Here is a 20,382-nt window from a genome sequence, read left to right on the forward strand (position 1 = left end):
AAACGAGAAAAGCACCACGGTCTGCTCACGGAAGAAAAGCTTCAGAAATGGTCGGATAGCAGTTATGGTTCTTTTGTAAAAGTGCATAATGAACAATAGGCTAACACAGCAACCATGAAAGACATTCACTTTCCTTCTATAACCTTCTGTGTAAAGCTGTACAGAGGTCTAGAAACCTGGTATCCTCAACAGACAAAATGCATAGCAAGTGTCGGCAAGAAAAATCTTGGAACTGCTCTCTCACAGTGGACTGTCTCGCACAGGGGTTCCGCTGACCTCGTCAATTAGTCATTTGGTGACCGCAATAGTGCAGCACCAACTCAATAGTACTTCTGGCATTATAGGGCCGTCCTTCCTACTTCTGCACTATGTACTGCACCGTATCAGTGCAACTCGGAAAGGCACAAACATAAACATACTGCGAGCCTTTTGTAGCATAGTCGGCTGGTAACAGTATTGGGAGGAGTTTTGCATTCTTTAAATGCGTGCTACAGCATCATAAGCAAATTATGCAGTTTAATCTGCCAAACCAACATGCAGGATACGAGGCTTCACAGCGGGTTGCACCTAGATGGAACTACACCAGTGTTTCTGCAATGTGCCCCCACCAGAATGCGACCGCTGTGGCTGGGAATCGATCCCACAACATTTAGCCGAGCAACAAAACACCATAGGTGCTGAGCCACGACCCCGAGTGTCATACAGAGCGCGCACATCGGCAAACAGAGATGCAGCAAGAGGACAAACACTGAAATTACAGCCATTGTTTATTTGGAAAACTTACTTGCTTTCACAAAAACAGCATCAAATTAGGAAACCAAAAAAACTTGGCACTATAGCATGGAGAAAACATAAGCAACAACAAAAATTCAGGGAGATCTTATCCAATATGCTGCAGCTGTGCATTGTGGACGATTGGCTTCTGGCATTATAACTCCTTTCACCTCATTCCTAGTCCACAAAATCCTTGTACATCACGGCACAGTGTGGAGAAAGCTTTACTACCACTCTATGTGTTCAGTAAATATGGACAGGTGCAAGGAGAGGGTAAAGGGTTTTGAGGCACAGATAGTGCCTGGTGCAGTAAAGATGGCTGCTCAGTCTAGGAAAGCTATACCTAGTACATCATTTATCAACAATGTGCAGTTTAGTAGTAGCTACAAGCCACGCACACTTCTGATACTTGAGGCTGTGCTCATCAACACTGTGGCAAGATGAAGGCGACAAGGCTTTTTTTTTTTTTTTTTTTTTTTTTTTTTTAAGGTGGCAAGGTATTCTCAACAGGCCTGCCCCACAGGAACCGGCTCACTGTCTGTCCTGCCCTCATCGCAGCCTTTTAAGGAAACACAGAGGGCACTGGGACTAGGTGTTACATAAAGATGTTTATGCTCCCTCTCGCGACTGCGACTGAGGAGTAGTGGACAATCGGCGCCCCGCCACAAGGCAACAGGGGTGAGCACACAGCGCGCAGACATTTGTATGTACTTGCACGATAGCAACTCTGATTGGCTGATGCCAGCTGTAACTTTTACTCCAGCCAACAGTGCGTGCAGTGGTCATCTTGTGACAGCTATGGTTCCTTGACTCTCAAAAGCACATCATCTTGCCAGTCGTGCTTTTTGCTGTCTGTCTTTCTGTCCACCATGTGCCAATTCAACAACATGGCCCGTTCGTGCAGACACAAAGCATATTTTTGCCACTAGTGGCATCGCTTGCCAAGTGCTAACGTTACCACTTGGTTCACATGCCAGTTTATTTCCTGCACTAGCTAATCTGCATTGCACCAGTCAGCTAGTGTGCGGCTCGCTAAAGGCAAACATTAGACAGTCTTACGGGATCCTTGAAACACGAATCAATTAATAAATAAATAGACTACAGCTCCAACATGTCCAAAGTGTCACTTTGTCTGAAAACGGGACAAGCTTGCATGTAACAAGTGCTCTTGTTTTGGTGCTGCATTGAAACAGCACTCCTGCACTATGCAGGCTTGCAGAAAGGAACCAGCATCAGCTACAGCAGGTAGTCTGCTGCGTAGCTGCGTACTTCAAGGCCTGCCACAAATAAAAGTTCGCTTGGACAGACGCTGCATCAGCACCTTGCCTTTAACAGTGGACTCCAATGCCCGTGCAAGGTGGAAACCAACTAGTGCACCAAGCAGGGAACATTAAAGGGGCACTAAAGCAAAATATCAAGTCAAGCTAGATTGAGAGATTATTTGTCTAGAATTCTTATGATAATTTTCGTTGTCCCAACATATCGCTTTGTCGTGTAGAACATTTCTGCCGAAGGTCCCGCTGCAGGTCCTCCATTTGAACTGCCCGCACCGAAATACACGAGTTGACGTAATCTCCATGTGACCTTTCTCTATGCCACTCCCAGAGAACTAGCCAGTGGCAACATCACATGAGCGGTACAAGAGTCCGCAACAGGTGGTGCCGCTCCGGTTTTTCATTTTTGTAATTTTCTCGCTTGCAAGGGCTCTGCTTTCACAATGAATAATGAATTTGTTGTTGCAGAAGCCTAATCTCTCAATATAGCTCGACTTAATATTTTCCCTTAGTGTCCCTTTAAGTAAAAGCAATAAACAGTACCACTGTGCGAAAAATTCGTTTTGAGAAGCAGAATCTGCTTGGAGCAGAAATGTGCAGCGGACGACACCATCATGTGAAGTCAGTGGGATACAATGCAGCTGCCACCTGGTGCCGCGGCCACAAGACACAATGCATCAAGTTGTGCACTTTGTCTGCCTGAACTGCGGCCTGTGTTTCACTGTGGTGAGCTATAGCGAGAGCCGTAATCTCAATGGATCACTTTCAAAGTTCTCACTCTTAGTGAACATTGATTGGCTTAGCACGTTGATAGGACACTCATCACTCTAGAGGTGCAATGTGCTGGGCCTACACACAGTAGTGAAAGTAGTATGTCTGGAACTGATAGACCACAAATGCTCAAGCCCAGGCTCGTAGACTATAAATAGAAAGTGAGGCCCACGCTGTGGTTTGTCACAATGACTTTATGGAATGGGGGGGGGGGAGGCAGTCTATGTACAAGGGGCAGGAGCGAGTGGCCGGGCACCTCATCACGGCTGAAGCTGGGTCGTTCCACTATCTCTCGTGGGTCGCGCCGCTTCTTTCTTGAACATCTAAACGAAACAAAAGAGAGGCAAGTGTGCTGTGTTAAAGGGGCCCTGAAACATCTCTCTCTTAACATCATGAAAAAACCTGCCTAGTAAGAGCTGGTACGAATCCATTTCTAGGAACTGTGCAACAGACGGGACCACAAAGAAAGACAAGAAATTCATTTAGACTACTATACTCAAAAACAAGAATGCTGAAAACCCATGTCTCTTGACTTGTAGGTGGTTGCAGAAGAATTTCCCACAAGGACAACTACAGGGAATGAATGAATTCTGGAGTTTTATGTGTGAGAACCACAATTTGATTATGAGACACGCCGTAGTGGGGGACTCTGGATTAATTTTGCCCACCAGGGGATCTTTAACATGCCCTCTGCTCACAAGACACGGGCATTTTTACATTTTGATAACTACAGGAAAAAAGCTCAATGGGAAGTAACTAGCCAAAATGCCCTTGAACAGGCATTTCCTTTCTTTTTTTTCTGCCTTGGTTTGCAGTTGCCATTTTCCAGTTTGCTGCATGTGTGGCACTTCTAATGCATTGAATGGAACTATCGAATGATGTGTAGTCCCATATTTTCACGATTAAAATGCATACCTTTTTTGAAAGATGACTTCCTGTGGTCAGTAGACAGCGAAAAGGAGGACTCGCACTATGATGGCGACTAGCTGCTAAGATCCACCTGTGTGTCTGTCTGGGTGCCTTTGTGGGTTCCATAAAATTATTTCAACAAGGTGCACATCGACTCAGGTTTCGTTACTTGGTGTGTGCAGTAGAATCGGCACCAAGTTATTCTTTGTATATTTGGGCTTTACAATCGGGGGCACGGTAGGATCGTGCTAATACGGCATGTGGATTTGCCTAAGCTTCATCCTTGTATAGCTTCAAATCATTCCACGGCCTTGCATCGATCATACTCATCACAGCATTGCATTAAAATTTCAACAGTTTACAATGACTGTGCACGATCATAAGGTTTTATTGCCTTCATGCATTTAGTCAAATGTTGCTTCTTAGGAATTTGAGCAAATAAAGGCAAATAAGGCATAATAAATAAAGCTACAAGATCGTCTAAAGCCACAAGCACGAAAATTCGACAAATCCATGTACTACCCATCATAGCCGTGGTATAGCCAAATGGCTGCAGTGCTAGAGTACGGTCTATAAATTTTTTGTAGGAAAATCTATGGCTGCAGAAGCCCTGGTGGTGGTCTAGCTAAGTTATATTTGTTTGTTTGTTTAAAATTTCCCTATATGAGGCATTGGGTAAAGGTAGCCTCCACTGTGAGAAAGAAATGGACAAATAGTAGCAATAGGAAACATGTTAGACCATCACACAACAAAGTATGCACGTAGTAGTAAAAAAAAGGCAACAATGTACTATCAGCGTCAAAAGATTAGGGGCGCGGGATACATGAAAAAGGCTGAATTATTTCTGCAGCTGGTGCACACGGTGTGAAAAGTAGGCCTGCAGCTACTACATGCGACCAAAGTAATAGTGCTGCACCATTTCACTGGCTGCATCAATGCAGCTTTCTCAAGCACCCTGCCCCCTTAATCTTCTCACTTTGACTGTACAGTCTACAAAGTAAACAGAACGAGGATGGACTAAAGTTATCGGCCCAATGACAATCAAACAGGCATAAGAAGGAAAAAAGAAAGTTTACAGTCGCTTCAGCATACACTAAAGAAGACGAAAGGTGAAAGCCTGTATGCTCACGAGACAGTAATTAAAATACTTGGCATTCTCATTCAAATGCATTGTTACTTCTTATTACCCGTTTTCTCTGACCAAAGGTTGTGGGTTTGAGTGCCTTAATTAACTCTACCTTAACCAATTTCGCCCTAATTAACACCAAATGTCGAGGGTTCGACTCCCACCAAACGTTGTGGGTCTGTGTGCCTGAATTACCTCTGCCTTAATTAACTTCACTATAATTAACAACAAAAGTCGTGGGTTCGACTCCCACCAAAGCTCGAGGGTCCAACTCCCAAATTTGGTGCCCCTGAATTTTGGTGCCCTAACACCGAAGTCAAACTTTCAACCCATGAGCCATCCAAGGCTTTCGCCTTAAAAGGCAAAAGTACAGGCACTAGTACAGAAGCAGACCATGATTTGCAATAAGATTAGAAACAGTCAATGTATAAAATCAAATAAGTGCGCCATGTTATTTGCTATTGCTGCACAGGGGAAATAAGACGTTATAATGTGACGAATTTTTTTTTCAGTGTTTGTTTCGGCGATGAGCAAACTGGGAAGGTTGTTCCATACCCTGATGGCACGAGGAAGCAGTGAATAGTTGAAGGTATTCGTTCTCCCTTAGACGCAGATAAAGCTTAAGTGATTGCAATATCTGCACAAAGTGCAGGATTTCATTGTGTCCCATCTGTTGCACAGTTCATAGCAATAAACCTGGCTAGCCTCTACTTATGAAGCTTGAGGAGTGCTAGAATAGAGACGGACAAGACAGACAGCAGTTCTAGCAACCACTAGCAACCAATTTACTTTGGAAAGAAGTAAAAAAAAAAGAAAAGAAGACATTCATGGTTAGGACGTGTGCATAAAAGGACGCCACAAGTGGTTTAAAGGCCAAAATTTAGCATGCTCTTTATCAGAGGTAATGCACTTATCAGATTAGCCTCTCCAGCAACTTATTCTCGCCCGTCCTCAAGTGAGCAGATGTGTCACTAATGCAGCTGCAATCTCTTTTGCTCGAAGAAAAGGGCCTCAAAAGCTCGCCAGTTATTAGACAATGCTGTCACGACAGTGCGAGCCCAAGTATCATTTCCATACAGGCAGCAAAGAGCCTACCATCTTGTCTAAATAGACTGCCTGCTTCTTTTCCTATGATTCCCTGAAATCCCTGCAGCTTCTGGTCTAACGAGAGCGAGTGCTTGGGCAACAACCCACTGTTCCTGTGAAATGCAACTCAAATGGCAGAGTACACTCACCCCACGAAGCAGTTGCTGCCCGAAGAAGTTGGAGGCGGCTGCCTTCATGGAGCCCTTCCGACCCAGCCGACAGCGAATGTAGCCGTACAGGTTGGCCCCGTTCAGGGCCAGGGCTATTATTGTCACCATCTGGACAAACAAGTGGCAACACCAGCATGACGTCTTACAGATGTTCCGACTTAGCACAGAAAGAATGAAGGGGTGGAGGTAGGGAGGGGGGAGGAGGGTTAGCGCAGCAGCAATCTTGCAAATGGTTCATTGTGACAACTTCGAGCAAAGGTTTTATGTTGAAGCAAGAGTGGCCCAAATAGGAGCACCGAGTATACAAGATTCTTCAAGGCAGTGCACCTTTCATTGTAGCAATGACAGATGGCACCACCATTCTGCTGCAGTGAAATCAACATTCCTTTAGTGGCATCACCACGGATTATACGCACTTGGGATTTATTGCATACAAAACAGGCAAGTAATGCGTGCAAACATGGTACATTAAACTGAACCCAATGTAAACGCTACCCTCAGTGCAAAACTCTAGTGTAAACAGTGCCAGTCGTTTAACTGGATAAGTCATGTATACTTGGTGCTTTATTTAGACAACACTTAGTAAAACCAGATACGTAGTGCAACCACAGTCTACACAGCTAACCTCAGCCTCAGCCTGCCTCGGTCTCAGTCTAGCAACCCCAACACAGTAGACCAAAGCGCCCTTCTTTTTCGAATAAACATTTCATCATAGTCATTTACTTAGCCCTTTACGTTGCGAACATTTGATTTCACTTCAGGCATCAAATAATTGTGTCTGTCCGAGATTTAGCTTTAACTGTAAGCGGGTTTTAGGTTCAGCGCTTTTTGTTTAATCGCTGACACAGCCGCAACAAGTGAGCCACTTACAGCAGATCAAGCACAAGCCTTGAACTGATGAATCGTGTTCTTCTTGCTGAAGCAGAGCACTCTTCTTCAACGAGCGGTACTGGGCTGTGACGTACAGTGAAATACTTAAGTGACGTGCATGCAAGTGACAAGCGACGTAAATTGGCAGCACGTCTCCCAATCTACCATTAAATCATACTGTCAGGCCATTTGTTTCAGGATGGTAAGCAGTGATGTTCTAATTAACAATCCAACATTCTTTAAGAATCACTTTGACCTTGTCTGACAAAGACACATCCTTGGTTGCTGAGCAGGTCACATGGTACACCATGTTGAAGAATGTCATGTAAAACGAAAGAGGCAATGTCACATGTCAGGTTCCGATGCAGATGACAATGGTAAAGCTTCTGCGTAGCACATGAAGCGATCGATGGCAACAATTATCCAGCGGTTGCCCGCAGGAATGATGGGAGGAGGTCCACACAGTCAATGTTGACGCAGTAAAAGGGGGCAGGCGGGACAAAGCAGCAGATACAGTGCAATGGCAAAAGGGGCACTTTCGACGTTGATGGGAAAAAGAGGCAGTCACAGACGTAGCAATACTTTCCTTGCCAGTAGCAGCAGAGGCTGGTCTAAGTCTTCGACACTCCCGCATGTATGCCGGAGGGTTGGATGTTGTCTTCAACAGCATGGAAGGAGGCACATATGTCCGAGCAGGGATGCAAGGGAATAACTAGGAGCCATTTATGCTTTTTTTGGAAAGGTAGTTGCGACAGTACTATAGGAAATCGTCACAGAGAATGTAGAGGCAGGCTTGACAGCACATTGGTCAAGAGACAGGATGCACTGAAGGTTAATGCAACGAGTCCGTAAGGAAAGTAATGCATGAGTCCTTCCATTGCTTCAGAAAGAAGCATGTCAGTGATTAAGAGTAATGACGCCTAGTAGATGGACACAGATAAGACACGGCACCAGATGAGAGAGGCGTGCAGAAGAGGGCAACCGTGTTAAAATGTTTGCAGCCAGATTGGCACATGACCCAAATGTCATGCTCCCGGAGCCAGGTTGTCTAAAGAGCAAGTCGACCAGATGGGTATTTCAAAAAGAATAGCCAACATAAAGCATGGTTGTCTGTAGATACACCAAACAGGCATCCTTAAAGGCAAGGGTGAAATTTTCCTATGGCCCATATTTGGCATGCGTCCCTGCGTATCTTTTTCCTATCACCGGCTAAGAAATATTAAAACCAATCGCCCAGCCAAAGATGAGCCTATGTCGGAACATTCTCCATTGTTTTGGCCGATTCTATCTGTTGTCCAATGTTGCCACCGAACCTTGAGTAATCAGACTGCATGCATGACACGAATATAGTGTTGTGCTTCCTGGAAGGCACGAGCACCAGCGATTATGCTGGAACCTTCAACGAGTCATGTATAAATAGATGATGCAGCTGACCCATAGATCAGATTTCGACGATAAACTTATGCACTCATCACTACTGTTCTGCCTGAGTGTAACTTGTTCGTGAAGGCACAGGTATACCCAATAAAGAGTTAGTTTTGTGACTTGACATTGTGCCACAGTCTACTCCTTCACTGTCATGACAATGTGACAATATGATGGCTACGCACTCTTTTTGCAGCAACCAAACATAGCTGACTTGTGCTTTAGCGAGCACATGAACGGCATAAGCAATGACTCACTCAAATCCGACATTATGTTGGGCGAGCACAGCGCAGATGTCAACACCACTAGCATATATGTGCATTTAAGTCTGGCTACTTGGGCCAAAAAGGCACAGCATTTGGAGTGATGTAATGAGGTGGAGGTGTAAGGAGGAGGTGAGGTGGGCAGTAAGGGTTCTACTTAAATTGAGGACAATGCAACGAGCTATGGAAAGAAGAATGATGGGTGTAGCATTAAGGGATAACAAAAGAGCAGATTGGGTGAGGAAACAAACGCGAGTTAGTGACATCTTAGTTGTAATCAAGAAAAAGAAATGGGCATGGGCAGGACATGTAATGAGGAGGGAAGATAACCAATGGTCATTAAAGGTTACGGACTGAATTCCAAGGGAAGGGAAGCGTAGCAGGGGGCTGCAGAAAGTTAGGTGGGCGGATGAGATTAAGAAGTTTGCAGAGACGGCATGGCCACAATTAGGCCGGGGTAGTTGGAGAAGTATGGGAGAGGCCTTTGCCCTGCAGTGGGCGTAACCATGATGATGATGATGAAGGAGGAGGTGGCATAATCAAGGAGGACAGGAAGCGCACGTGAATACCTTTGGAAATATCTACAAAGATTCCACAGCTGCCTTAGCTCCCCAAAAGAAAAATACTAAGTTACCTATCAAGAAAAGGGTCAGGCAAGGAGACATAATCTCTACAATGCTATTCACTGCATGCTTAGAAGAAGTATTCAAGCCTGACACACTTCAAACATAAAATGTTTGAGCACAGGTCTAATCAGCAGCCCCTTAAGGTTTTAGCAGCATGTTTTAAATGTCATTATTTTTGTTTTCACTTTTATTCCAGAGCTGCTGACTGTGTTTGTAACTCTAGGTGCACTGCCTGAAGAAGGTATCGACAACTTGCCTTTGTTCTTTAAGACTTTGGTGGTGTTAACAATGAAAGTCCCTCTAGCACAAGTTCTGAATTTTCCCTGCTTTCCTAAGCCACTCTATGACACCAGGATTCTTGGTTAGTTCCGCATAGTGGGCAAGTGCCATTATTTCAGAAACAAACAACCAAAACAAGATGGCTGTGTCCACTGTGTGAGAAGATATTGCTGTCGCAGTAAATTAGTTCAGAACAAAGGGAATTGCAGAAGTCTTGTGCTATTTTGTATATATGTATATACACACGCACACACACACACACACACACAAAACATTCAGCATGGGTCTCATTTCTTCCTAGGTCCTAGTCTGCAAAGTTCCTGGCAGCTTCTGGTTTAATGGCACACCAACAAGCATAATTGGCAACTCTAACCCTCCAATGAGTCACACAAGCTAGCACGTGTGAGAATATGCATGGAAAATGGGACCAACCAGCCACTGGAAGTTCCAGCTGAACAGGGACACAAAGAAGAAGAGGGTCCACAGGGCTGGCGCCCCGATAAGCCCCATCCAGAAGAGGCCTGCCTCCGAGCTGTCTGTCATCTGCTCACCCGACTGCAATACACAAGAACCAATATTAATTACTGTGACCCCGCACCAACTGTTGTATGGGGCTCCTGCACTATCATCATCAAGAGTGTGCTCCCTGTGCGTGATCCCCTGGTGTAAATACCTTAACCAATGTTTGAATGCTTCTTGTGTGGGGCTCCCACACTATTACATCAAGAGTGTGTGCCTTCTATGCTCATCTGTTCTCTTCTGACATAAAACCACCTCAGTCTACACTCCAGGGAAAGTATAACAAAGGTTTTGCTCTGTAATGTCAAATGTGTCAGACAAGTGCTGATTCTCTCCCATTCGTAAGCCAACACTGACTCCCTACACATCACACCCTCCCCAATTTCGTAAATGCTCCATAGTAGCAACGAACTCCCCAATTTTTTAACATTCTTTCTGAGCCGCCAAACTTCCCAATCCCGTCCCCTACCTCGCAATTTTTCAATTCCATCGACTTGTCCCAGAAGATTTCCATATTCTCCCAAATTTCCCATACTCCTCCAATTCTGTTCTCTTCTGCCCAAATTTCCTAATTCCATACCATTCCGCCTGAGTCCTCTACATTTCCTAATTCCACTACTATGTCCATTTCTCCAACATTCACAACTAGATAGCACTTCTGTCGGTGTCCACTCTCGTCCACCCGTAACACGGTTGCAACATATCTGCAACACAGTTGACCAGGGCCTGCATGTTCTGACGATGCATTCTGTCTTACAAGGTCAAGCTCATGTATCGGCCTGCCGTCCATACATTGAAATAGTTAAGGCACAGATGGCATGGCATACAGCAACTCTCCTTATGCTCTTTAACCCTTAAACCCCCAATCCCAAGCTGTACCCGTGATGGGAGGTTCTACCAATATTACCAATGACGAGTGGCACTCGTTCAGCCCGATGTCGTGCTGCTCCCACCACTGAAGCAGAGTTACGGTCAGTAATTGGCTTTGGTTTCAATTTTCAACACTAGAGGGCGGTAGAACTATGAACAGGAAGAAATAATGAAGATCAAGAATTAAGTAATATATTTTCAGAATCAGAATGACATCAAAAATATTATGACAACATAAAGAAATACTGGGAAATTTTGTATTTTTTCTAGAATGAATTTCGGGGTTAAAGGGTTATTGTTTAAATTTGTTCTTTATGCACCAGCTCGTAAGACGTAGTCGTACCTACCAAGTAAATTTTTCTGCAATATTTGTAGTAGCTCTTTAGTCGCATAATGTTATAAATACACTCTCATTCAATTTGTGTTCAAATCAAAAATGCACTCACTCTTAACCCCTTAACTGCCAGTGACGAGTGAACTCTTCACGACAAAGGCTGCACTAGCTTGTAATTTTGACCCATAAATAAATAATTCACGTTGTCTTTCCCTATTTTTTTTAAACAAGAGTCGTAAAAACGATTGCTGTAAGCATTCCTGGTACCATATTTTTTAGAGATTAATGGCAAAGTAAACACAGGTAAAAAGAAACTGCACTTTTAATAAATTCTAGAAAATTTCTTAGGGTAGTTGGGCTTGCGGTTCTGAACCACCCTTTCGGGCTTGGTGAAAAAATGCAGTCTGTGGATAGCATACACTGCTGTGAACATCTCAGCCAAATTTTGCACTCATGCACGGCGCATGGAGCTCACAAGCAGAGCGCGAAGTCACATATTCCCTAAACACTCTCTTTTCAAACAAAGCTTCCTCCTCGCCCGCTTCGATGCTGCTGGCCTCTTGCATATGGCATCACATGCAAGACTTCCATAGACGGCTGCTATTGGTTGACAGCTAACATCAATCAAGAAGGGCGTTTGGATCAGTGCACTTCTTTGTACTGTTACTCTGCGTGTTGTTGGCCGCTGTGGTTGCTTCGTGGCTTTGGTGTTGCGCTGCTAAGCACAAGGCGTGCGATCAAATCCCATCACAGCAGTCGCATTTTGATGGAGACGAAATGCCAGGATGCCTGTGTACCATGCATTAGGTGCACGCCAAAAAACCCCAGGTGGTCAAAATTAAACCAGAGTCCCCGACTATGGCGTGCCTCATAATAAGATCGTGCTTTTGCACATAAGAACCCAAAAATGTAATTAATCTTTCGTGCATATTTATTGACTCAGTTTATTAAACAGGTTCAAGTAAGCAAAAATCTGCTTTCTAATTTCAATAAGGATTACATACTTCAGGAAGAAGCCAACAACCACCTGCTCATGCTTGGCGATCTGAGCAGAAATTAAACTGTGGCGCCACTGCTTATTGGTGTTCTAGGCACTAGGTCTCGCTAATTTCGATTAATTTTGAACACTTAACTAGCCTCAAACCACACTAAACTTAAGGTCAGCCAATGCTACACTTGCCAGCACGTACTCACTGCTGGCCACTCCTGGCTAGACACCTTGGCACACACCACTTCACATTGAGCTATTGACAGCGCTTCCAAAAGTTCAAGTTAGATGTGGCTACTATCCGTTAGTCAAGTCGGTGCAGGACAAAGCTGACGCGCACCACGTAGCATGGCCAAACTGGAACACATGATTGCAAACACATGCTCCAGCCCTGCCGTGCACCAAGTGAATGCTGTCCATACGCACTACAGTTGCACGTAGCTGCGTCTGCTACGTAGCATGGATACCACGGCGCGCACTGCTGCTCACTGAGGACAACTGCGTTTGGCGCATCGTAGGCACCAAAATCATAAACATCGGCGTCTGCACGAAGGTCCAAAGTAAAATTTGAACTGCGCACACCACGGTGACATTCAGTAGGCTGAGCATTGTTGGGCTGCTGAGCACGAGGTTGCGGGATCGAATCCCGGCCATGGCGGCCACATTTTGATGAGGGCGAAATGTGAAAACACCTATGTACTTAGATTTAGGTGCACATTAAAACCCCAGGTGGTCGAAATTTCCGAAGTCCTCCACTACCGCGTGCCTCATAATCAGAAAGTGGTTTTGGCACGTCATCATCATCATCATCATCAGCCTGATTACGCCCACTGCAGGGTAAAGGCCTCTCCCATACTTCTCCAACTACCCCGGTCATGTACTAATTGTGGCCATGTTGACCCTCCAAACTTCCTAATCTCATCTGCCCACCTAACTTTCTGTCGCCCCCTGCTACGCTTCCCTTCCCTCGGAATCCAGTCCGTAACCCTTAATGACCATCGGTTATCTTCCCTCCTCATTACATGTCCTGCCCATGCCCATTTCTTTTTCTTGATTTCAACTAAGATGTCATTAACGCGCGTTTGTTTCCTCACCCAATCTGCTCTTTTCTTATCCCTTAACGTTACACCTATCATTCTTCTTTCCATAGCTCGTTGCGTCGTCCTCAATTTAAGTAGAACCCTTTTCGTAAGCCTCCAGGTTTCTGCCCCGTACGTGAGTACTGGTAAGACACAGCTGTTATACACTTTTCTCTTGAGGGATAATGGCAACCTGCTGTTCATGATCTGCGAATGCCTGCCAAACGCACCCCAGCCCATTCTTATTCTTCTGATTATTTCACTCTCATGATCTGGATCAGCAGTCACTACCTGTCCTAAGTAGATGTATTCTCTTACCACTTCCAGTGCCTCGCTACCTATCGTAAACTGCTGTTCCCTTCCGAGACTGTTAAACATTACTTTAGTTTTCTGCAGATTCATTTTTAGTCCCACCCTTCTGCTCTGCCTCTCCAGATCAGTGAGCATGCATTGCAGTTGGTCCCCTGAGTTACTAAGCAAGGCAATATCATCAGCGAAGCGCAAGTTACTAAGGTATTCTCCATTTACTCTTATCCCCAATTCTTCCCAATCCAGGTCTCTGAATACCTCCTGTAAACACGCTGTGAATAGGATTGGAGAGATCGTATCTCCCTGCCTGACGCCTTTCTTTATTGGGATTTTGTTGCTTTCTTTATGGAGGAGTACAGTGGCTGTGGAGCCGCTATAGATATCTTTCAGTATTTTTACATACGGCTCGTCTACACCCTGATTCCGCAATGCCTCCATGACTGCTGAGGTTTCGACTGAATCAAACGCTTTCTCGTAATCAATGAAAGCTATATATAATGGTTGGTTATATTCCGCACATTTCTCTATCACCTGATTGATAGTGTGAATATGATCTATTGTTGAGTAGCCTTTACGGAATCCTGCCTGGTCCTTTGGTTGACGGAAGTCTAAGGTGTTCCGGATTCTATTTGCAATTACCTTAGTAAATACTTTGTAGGCAACGGACAGTAAGCTGATTGGTCTATAATTTTTCAAGTCTTTGGCGTCGCCTTTCTTATGGATTAGGATTATGTTAGCGTTCTTCCAAGATTCCGGTACGCTCGAGGTCTTGAGGCATTGTGTATACAGGGTGGCCAGTTTTTCTAGAACAATCTGCCCACCATCCTTCAGCAAATCTGCTGTTACCTGATCCTCCCCAGCTGCCTTCCCCCTTTGCATAGCTCCCAAGGCTTTCTTTACTTCTTCCGGCGTTACTTCTGGAATATCGAATTCCTCTAGATTATTCTCTCTTCCATTATCATCGTGGGTACCACTCGTACTGTATAAATCTCTATAGAACTCCTCAGCGACTTGAACTATCTCATCCATATTAGTAATGATATTGCCGGCTTTGTCTCTTAACGCATACATCTGATTCTTGCCAATTCCTAGTTTCTTCTTCACTGCTTTTAGGCTTCCTCCGTTCCTGAGAGCTTGTTCAATTCTATCCATGTTATACTTCCTTATGTCCGCTGTCTTACGCTTGTTGATTAACTTCGAAAGTTCTGCCAGTTCTATTCTAGCTGTAGGGTTAGAGGCTTTCATACATTGGCGTTTCTTGATCAGATCTTTCGTCTCCTGCGATAGCTTACTGGTATCCTGTCTAACGGAGTTACCACCGACTTCTATTGCACACTCCTTAATGATGCCCACAAGATTGTCGTTCATTGCTTCAACACTAAGGTCCTCTTCGTGACTTAAAGCCGAATACCTGTTCTGTAGCTTGATCTGGAATTCCTCTATTTTCCCTCTTAGCGCTAACTCATTGATCGGCTTCTTATGTACCAGCTTCCTCCGTTCCCTCCTTAGGTCTAGGCTAATTCGAGTTCTTACCATCCTGTGGTCACTGCAGCGCACCTTACCGAGCACGTCCACATCTTGTATGATGCCAGGGTTAGCGCAGAGTATGAAATCTATTTCATTTCTAGTATCGCCGTTCGGGCTCCTCCACGTCCACTTTCGGTTATTCCGCTTGCGGAAGAAGGTATTCATTATCCGCATATTATTCTGTTCTGCAAACTCTACTAATAACTCCCCCCTGCTATTCCTAGTGCCTATGCCATATTCCCCCACTGCCTTGTCTCCAGCATGCTTCTTGCCTACCTTGGCATTGAAATCGCCCATCAGTATAGTGTATTTTGTTTTCACTCTACCCATCGCCGATTCCACGTCTTCATAGAAGCTTTCGACTTCCTGGTCATCATGACTGGATGTAGGGGCGTAGACCTGTACAACCTTCATTTTGTACCTCTTATTAAGTTTCACAACAAGACATGCCACCCTCTCGTTAATGCTATAGAATTCCTGTATGTTACCAGCTATATTCTTATTAATCAGGAATCCGACTCCTAGTTCTCGTCTCTCCGCTAAGCCCCGGTAGCAGAGGACGTGCCCGCTTTTTAGCACTGTATATGCTCCTTTTGGCCTCCTAACTTCACTGAGCCCTATTATATCCCATTTACTGCCCTCTAATTCTTCCAATAGCACTGCTAGACTCGCCTCACTAGATAATGTTTGGCACGTAAAACCCCATAATTTAATTTTTTTTTTTTTATTGTGGGCATACGCCACTCCATCGTAGCGCTCATGGTGCAAGGCATTGAAGAAGGAGCACCTTGAAGGGGATCAGAGGCAAGCTTTGATTGCCAATAACTCTGCTTCTGCTGAACGCACTGAGGTACCCTTTGCTGCAAAGTATTTCTGAGACAGTCTAGTTTAACTTCTAAGCGCACTTCTCGACTTAAATAAAAAGTGTTTCAGGGCCCCTTTAATTCCTGTCAAATCAAACTGCCATATTGTTTTCTACCCTTGCTAAACTGTTTCTCCAGAACTTTGTTGTTGCATGTGTTGGATGCACACACACCGTTGAAGAGGAGTATTCTTAAAAGATAATTTAGCATCAACAAATTTTGTGAATGTGTTATTTAACAAAGAAAAATGATCAGCTTCACAAGAGAAATTATTCCCCCACAAAAGCCAGTGAAAGTTAAACTGGAAAAATAGACTCACCGAAATTACTTCTTTTTTTCAATTGGAAATAAAACGAGAAAATTAGGGCAAGTTATTTAAAAATAACATTTGAAAACGCTGTACCCTAGTAATAACTAAACACATGTCCTATACCCTATGCAATATCATTTCTTCCTCCTTATTTCACCTACAATTTCATTGTCAAGGGAAGCACAATGCATTCAACAGTGGCGGAGGACTAGATGGAGCGTTGACAGTAAATCTGCAAGCAAAATTCTTCACTGACCACTTTCAACAACATTCTGTACAATGTGACATCCAACACAATGCCCTTTGGAGTCAACAGGAATCCTGTAAGCTGACTCAACCAATTAACACACACCATCAAAGTGATATATATCATGGTACTGTGCTGTTAAAGGGACACTAAAGTGAAAAATGATTTTTTCTGCATCAGTAAATTACCGTTCTACAACACCAAAAACACCACTCTTACAACGATAAGACGTTTGGTAAGTCAGAAAAAGCGCAAGAACGAAATATGGGTGGCGACGCCTACTTAGGTTCCCGCACCTGGGGGCTGTGACGTCTTGGATTCTGATGGCATTTTCTAGGGCCTACTAATTATATGCAGCGGTACAGATTGACTACATTGTGTTCTGAAGGAACCAAATATTAAACGTGGCAAGTTTGGGGAACCTTTATTGAGCCAACGCGGCCCAAATGCGAGAACATACTTTGGAATCCCTGACGTCACGCTGACATACCGGCGCTGGGGTTTCGGCACGAAATTCATATACTGATACTTGGACCTTCATTTTCTCATCTAATAATCAAACTATTTTTTTTAAATGACTGCCTGCAGGGTTCTCAAACAAAGCTTCATTAGTCTAAACTGATTTATTGTTTCACTTTAGTGTCCCTTTAAGCTGGAGGTTGTGGGTTTGATCCCAGACACAGCAGCCACATTTCGATGGAGGCAAAATGCAGCACCCCACAATTTAGTTTTTTTTTTTTTTTGTAACACCTGGACATATTTTAAACCATGCATCTACGATAAAGGTGCAGTCAGTACACGTTTTTCATACAACTGTAGCTGTAGGACATATAAGCTTTTGCTCACAAAAGAAAAATTCTGAAAGAATTGAAGCCACAATAAAGTTATTTAAAGGGCCTTGTCTTAACTAGAGACTTGTAAAGGGCTTAGAATGTTAAATGTTAGAATGCTAGGAGGGAATAGAATGATTGAGCACATGAATAACACTTCATAACCATCAAGTTACACGTCTGTGAAAGCCCAGTATACCTACAACCTGTGTTGTGTCCTGCTCTGATTCACCTATCATTGCCATGAACATGCATCGCTGCCATCATATGTCGCATGCTTTCTTTGCCAAACAAAAATAGAAACTGAGAGTTTGTCCTGTTGCACTTTTCTCATGGCCATCACATGCAGAGTACTGCCCACTTTTAAAGGCAGCGTTAACTTGGTTTTCAATCTCGTATGACTTCAAGTTATTTTCATATCTTTAGGGAAATCGGTGGCTGATGCAATAGGTAGACATTGATTGATAAAATATCTTTACAGATGGCTAGTTGAAGTATTTTGATTACTTGTTCCTTTCACAGTGGACCATACTTTATGCTACTCTTGCCTACAGATACATAGGTGTGCATGTCTGATAAGCAGTGCTATCACCTATCAACATCAGGGCTTAATTATTCGTTGCAAAACAGTATAGTTACTTGTGCGACTACAAATGCATTTAGATTTTACTGCAATAAAATGTAAATGCAGCCACAACCAACCAGTAAAGTGAGATTAAAACACCAGACAGCCTTTGACAGCCTACCTTGCGGCTTTCAAAGACCCAGTGGCTCTTCCCGGCATCGTCGATGTAGTTCCACCAGCGAAGGCCGACCAGAAGGCGGCCTGTGACATTCTTGACGGTCCAGAAGTCCATGCAGAGCAACAGCAAGATGGACACAAAGCTCGACACAAAGCTGTCCGTGAAAAAGCGGCACAACAGGTATGTCAGCAGTGCCGTCGTCCGGAAGGCCAGGTGGAAGAACGCCGCCATCCGATGCCTGCTCCACACAAGTGCACGCAAACCACTTTCAGCTGCAACCATCCACTTAACAGTATTGCTGGTGAATAAGACGTGATGTGCTACTTGGTCCTAAGCAATCACTACTGATAACAGCAGTTTCATGCTGGGTAGATGACGCACATGGGCTCAATTATTCTGCATTGCATTTTACTAACTATGGTCTATGCTGGTTCAGCGCCTGTAAACAATGACACAGGTACATCTCCTGCATGAAACTACATGCATGCACTGAGTGCAAAGAAAGCCATTAACTCGTTTTGGCCAAAACCAACAACTGTGTAGAAAGAATGTCCGGCACACATCACCACACTATACTGGCAAAGCGAACAGCGAAGTGCAAGCAAATGTAGTGGTGGTCCGCCCTGGGAACTTTAGTGGTTGTGCCACAAGGCTACAGGTGACGCAGGAAAAGCCCGACTCGCACCAAAATATCTACAGTTTTTCTTTTTGCCTTCACTGAAGTGCACCACTAAGGTTAAGAATTAGAACTGCATTATTGTGGCAAGCAACATAACTGCTTAGAAATTAAGGCTGCCTGCAGTGGTCGTGACAAATGTTCATGGTAAACTAACCACTAAATTAAATGGCAAGATATAGACGCTGGAATACAAGGCGGTAGTTCTAGCCCTTTCGCAAGCTTTTCGTCTTATTTATCCATTACATTCGAGCTCCCACTAAGCTTAGGCGATGTAAAGTGCGCGTCTTTGTAGCAATTTCGGTTTACCTCACATATAAATGTAATATATACTGCAATCATACAGTCGTCGTATATCATCTCTGCGCTGTTCGCACGTACACATAAATTAAGCGCTTAATCAAACATTCACACTAAATAGCCCCTCGTCGTCCGTTTTCTGCACTCAACTTTCCGACACCGCTGACACTGATTTGTGCCGACGGTGCGACATATGCAACGAGCACAAGCTCTAGCAGCTCACCACGATCATTATATAAACAGTCGTATGCATGCAGCATATGCCGCGCACGAAACAATGACTGACGTCGCATCGCCGCGTTTTCGTTAAAATGTGAGCGACTGACCTGACGGGCTTCCTCGCGACACCGCCTTCGACGTCGCCGAAGTCTATGGAGGCCGCGTCTTCCGTGCCTTCCATCAGGGCCTGCGAATTGACGCGACGCGCCCGCAACAAGTGGAGGTCGTTCACTCGAGTTCGACCGGTCCGACCAACAAGCAGCTTTCCTGTCGATTCACCGTTCTCTACACACAATATTTGCACGAAGCGATTGCCAAAGAGCAGAAGATTGCGTGTGGCCAGTTAGCGCGGCGCGCAGCGACCTCAATATCACTTGGCCGAAGACCCCATTAGAAAGTGATTTACAACCTCATCATCGCTGCGGCGTGACGCCTGTTCCACACTGCGGCAAGAAAGTTACAACGTAGGCAAGAGCCGGCGACACCAACGTCGGCAGCTGTGACTCAGGCGCGACCTCCGATCTGATCACATTGTGCACTCTGTGCGCGTACACAGGAATTAGCGCCTCCGACGCGAGGCAACAGACCAGCCCCTCATTCATTAGCGCGCGCGCGCGTAGAACTCCCGTGACTTTGAAACTTTATTAATCGCACGGTACGAGCTTCAATTGCCGATACCGTGTATCTCGGAACACGACATCAGTGGTGGGAAGCCGAAACCAACGACACGGCTCGCCGGGACGTTTCCGCTGTGACTTACGCTGGAGGAGTTGCTCATTTCGCCGCTTAATGTAGCCATGCTGACGCGGCTTCGACGTCCTCACATAGCAGATGGGACACCACACGATAACGGTGCGCCGGCGAAGATACGACACGCCGCCAGCTTTCACATGCGAACCCTCGCCATGCCCTTCCACAGACACGCGCGAAACAACGCCGCTCCTGACAGCTGTTCGGAACCACGGGAACTACAAAGAAACGAAATCGAAACCGTA

The 20,382-nt window shown here is 44.8% G+C and overlaps 1 protein-coding gene across 2 annotated transcripts; it reads right to left on the minus strand.

The window, feature by feature from the left end:
- Positions 1–749: 749 nt before the first annotated feature.
- On the minus strand, positions 750–20,301 carry LOC126529295 (Golgi apparatus membrane protein TVP23 homolog B). Of its 2 annotated transcripts, XM_050176897.2 has the most exons (6): positions 20,148–20,301; positions 19,495–19,574; positions 18,196–18,430; positions 10,006–10,128; positions 6,090–6,218; positions 750–3,142 (listed from the first exon to the last, which is right to left on the minus strand). In XM_050176897.2, the coding sequence occupies exons 1-6, from the start codon at positions 20,184–20,186 to the stop codon at positions 3,080–3,082; spliced, it is 669 nt and encodes a 222-aa protein (XP_050032854.1). In that variant the 5' UTR covers positions 20,187–20,301; the 3' UTR covers positions 750–3,079. The 2 variants fall into 2 exon arrangements, with proteins under 2 accessions (XP_050032854.1, XP_050032855.1); XM_050176898.2 differs by lacking the exon at positions 19,495–19,574 and having other exon boundaries at positions 20,148–20,237.
- Between the last annotated feature and the right edge of the window lie 81 nt (positions 20,302–20,382).

This window comes from Dermacentor andersoni, chromosome 8, assembly GCF_023375885.2.
Source record: "Dermacentor andersoni chromosome 8, qqDerAnde1_hic_scaffold, whole genome shotgun sequence".
In the NCBI taxonomy this organism is placed as follows: domain Eukaryota; kingdom Metazoa; phylum Arthropoda; class Arachnida; order Ixodida; family Ixodidae; genus Dermacentor; species Dermacentor andersoni.